This window comes from Prunus dulcis, chromosome 1, assembly GCF_902201215.1.
Source record: "Prunus dulcis chromosome 1, ALMONDv2, whole genome shotgun sequence".
Classification (NCBI taxonomy): Eukaryota; Viridiplantae; Streptophyta; class Magnoliopsida; order Rosales; family Rosaceae; genus Prunus; species Prunus dulcis.
The window spans coordinates 28127192-28130816 of NC_047650.1; the positions used below are offsets into that span (position 1 = coordinate 28127192).

At 38.8% G+C, this 3625-nt stretch overlaps 1 protein-coding gene across 1 annotated transcript; it reads right to left on the minus strand.

Annotated features, from left to right (window-relative positions):
- Positions 1 to 230: 230 nt before the first annotated feature.
- LOC117626086 (probable calcium-binding protein CML25) lies at positions 231 to 1444 on the minus strand. The gene has a single exon (XM_034357738.1). It carries the CDS (start codon positions 933 to 935, stop codon positions 375 to 377), a length of 561 nt encoding a protein of 186 aa, XP_034213629.1. The 5' UTR covers positions 936 to 1444; the 3' UTR covers positions 231 to 374.
- Between the last annotated feature and the right edge of the window lie 2181 nt (positions 1445 to 3625).

Consider the following 3625-nt stretch of genomic DNA (forward strand, 5'->3'; position numbering starts at 1 on the left):
ACTGCTATACCCATGTTATGTTCTTATGGGACTTTAATCTATGCAGTGTATTATCAATATATTCAACTTGCAGTCTATGAAATTTGCATTAATAATTCATAAATACATATCAGAATGATACAAGTCATTCTTTTGGAATGGTCATAATACAAGTCGTTCTTCTGGAACAATCTATAATGCAAGTCATTCTACTGGATTAGATCGGAATTATTATACAAGGATGAAGGATGAAAATGTCAACATGATCATGAAATACTTTACTCAAAAAAATCCTTCAACTAATGAGATCACAGATGCCTTAAACTAATGAGATGAATGAATCAACAAAAAAAGAAAAGAAAGTGGAATTGAATTAAGATTCGGGCTGACGTTGATCAAACTGCAGCAGAATCATTATAACGCGAGCCCATCATCATCATGACCTTAAACTCCTCAAAATTGATCATACCGTCGCCATCGCTGTCGACCGCACTGATCATCTTCTTGCACTCAGCGATCGAACACTCGTCCCCCAAGCTCCTCAGCACTTTATACAATTCCTCGGCCGAAATCGACCCATTCCCATCAATGTCGTAGACCGAGAAAGCGTCTTTCAGATTCTCCAGCGCCTCGGCCTGGTCGACCCCGTTGGTGTTGAGCTCGACGAACTCTTTGAAGTCGATGAAGCCATCGCCGTCGGAATCGACCTCTAAGATCATGTGGCTGAGCTCCTCTTCGTTGGCCGGCTGGCCCAGGCTGCTCATGATGGCTCCGAGCTCGGAAGACGAGATCTTGCCGTCGCCATTGACGTCGAATTTCTTGAAGACCTGGTCGAGTTCGGCGATCTGAGCGCGCGAGTTGAAGGATGGGGATCGCGAGGGTGTGGTCGTGAGTGGGAGGGCTGTGGCTGATGGAATGGATTTCTTCTTCCGGGAGAAGAGGGATTTGAAACCCATCTGGATTTGAATTGAAACGACTCTGAGAGAGAGAAAAGGTGAAATGAAAGACGAATTGAAGAAGAAGATAGTCAAATGTGAGATTCAGATTTCTAGGGTTGTGTTAAATTTGAACAGGGGGATTTTTGTTGCTTCTTTGTTGTTTGGAGATTCAGGGAACGGGATTGGGATTGGGATGTTGGTTGCAGGTTATTTTATAAGGATGTGAGAATGAGTAAATGAGAGAGAGAGAGAGAGAGTTTGGTTAGGGATTGGGAAATGGGGGAATTGGGGATTGGGTGAATAACTGAATGCGGAAAACGAAAACAGAATCCAACTGAATCTTAACGCCTATTTCTCTGTCAATGGCTCATCAATAACTCAGATGAATGTGGTGTGGTGGTTGTCGCTAATTTTGGGAGGAGAGAGAGAAGATTGCGCGTCAATTGATGAGTTACAGTCAGTTACACTGCATACACACCAACTCAATGACTCGGTGGATGCCAACGGTAACAATGGATCCCACGCGTCACCGACTCAACCAACTATTTGAGAATGAGTAAATGGCACTAATTAAACAAAAATCACATCAAACTAACTTTTTCGCGTGACTTTTTGAGAATTAGGGGTTAGCTTAGCCGCATAATGTATGTATTTATAGCCTAGGGTTGTTTTATGTGGGGGTCCGAGCAATAAGAGGTAAGAATTGTAAATCCATATCGATATTGGATACGGTAAGATTATTTTCTTGACATGTTTTATCCTTATCCTTGTAGGTTATTGAGTCAATCGAGCCTTTTGGTTGGTTATACACTTTGCAATACTTGATATAGGATGATGATTTAAGGAACCTGATGTTGATACTCACAACTATGTTGAATGTATATAACAGAAAAATATTTGCATCATTTCTTTGATTTCTTTTCATCTTTATTATTTTGTATATGGAACTAAAGATAAATATTTTTTCAGGTAATACTACTCTTATTACATTTGTATATTGCATTCGCATACCACCTTATGTAGCAGTAGACAATCATATCAATTAAAAAGTGTCAATAAATCATAAAAGAAAAGAAAATGTTAAATTAATTTTAATTGATGTGTTTGTTCACCTCATTTGCCACATAAAATAGTATTTAAAATAAAGTATATAAATGTGATAATAATAATATTATTCTATTTTTCCTTTTCATAATATTATCATGAAAAATGTACTCTCTCAAATTCTCAAATATTAAACTGAATGGGCAAATTTAACTACCATGATAAAGATATTCATGCTTTGCCAATTAGAGATTACCATTTCATACCAAATGATGCAACGTGTTACATTTACAATACGTTAATGATGAGTAAGTATGATGTAATGCCAAATGCTAGGAGCAAAATTGCAGTCCTGAAATTGACTTGAAATTGGAGGAGAATCTTAAGGCCGCAACAGTCAACACCTCCCTCCCTTAGGCTCCCAAAAAAACTTATATATAAGGGGAATAACACTATTTTGTTATTTCCAATCAATAACATAATTATACATGAAAAATTTATCTATCGTGTCATTGAGTTATTAGAGCATGTCCACCGTTGCACCAAATTTGGGTAAAAGGCCCCCTTGGCAGCCCATTCCAGCTCTAGCGCGCAACAATGAGCCAGGGCAAATGGTGGGTCCCACTAGCCTGGGCAAGCCCACGGGCTAATCCTGCCTGGGCTGTTGACCTCGGGCTGCTGACGTTAGCAGCTGATTTTCAAATTTTTTATTACTGTTGGACCCACCAGCCCACATTGCCCAATGGTTATAAGCCATGTGGCTTCTCCTGGAGCCTCCGATCAAAAAATCTTGCACAATCCAACAATTGTCCAATTTTTGGCTTAAAAAAATTGAACAAAAAATCAAAAAAAATTCAAAAAAAATATCAAAAAATTATGAATTTTTTTTTCTATACATACATACCAATATTATTCACTTTCCACACCAATTTAATTTCAAAATTTTATCCGAAAATGTTATCTTGATTTTTAGGTGAGGATTTTACAATAAATATTAACACTTGGGAATTGAAAATCGTATCCAAAAAGCTTATTAAAATCGATGGTTTAAGTATAAAAAATAAAAAATAAAATTAAGTGAATAGTAATTGCCTTACACTTGCTCTAGACTTAGAGCAACTCCACCGCTCTACGCAAAACCGGGCAAAAGGCTGCCCTCGCAAGCCCAACACCCTCCAGCGCGCAAGATTGAGCATGGGCAATCAGTGGGTCCCACCAACCCGGGCAGGCCCAAGAGCAAGTCTCGTCTGGGCTTCAGCCCGAGGGCGGTGATGAGCGCACAGTAATTCAAATTTTCTTTACCGTTGGCGCGTCAATTACACGCGCCAAAGGTAAAAAAATTTGACTTCCACGCGCTGACGTCACCCCTGACAGACTCCAACGGGCATTTGACACGTGTCACAACCGGGCTTCTCCGATGGGTTTTTTTTCTAGAAATCCGACGGTCCTCGTTTTTTTGGCTAAAAAAAAATCGAAAAAATACCATAAAATTATGTATTTTTTCCCTATAAATACCTAACCATTTTATTTACTTTCCACACTAAATCTTCATACAATTTATTCTCCATCCAATATTTTTTACTCTCCACTAACATTATTCACTTCCCACACCAATTCTCCATACAAACTCTTCTCCTTCCAATATTTTTTACTCTCCACTTACA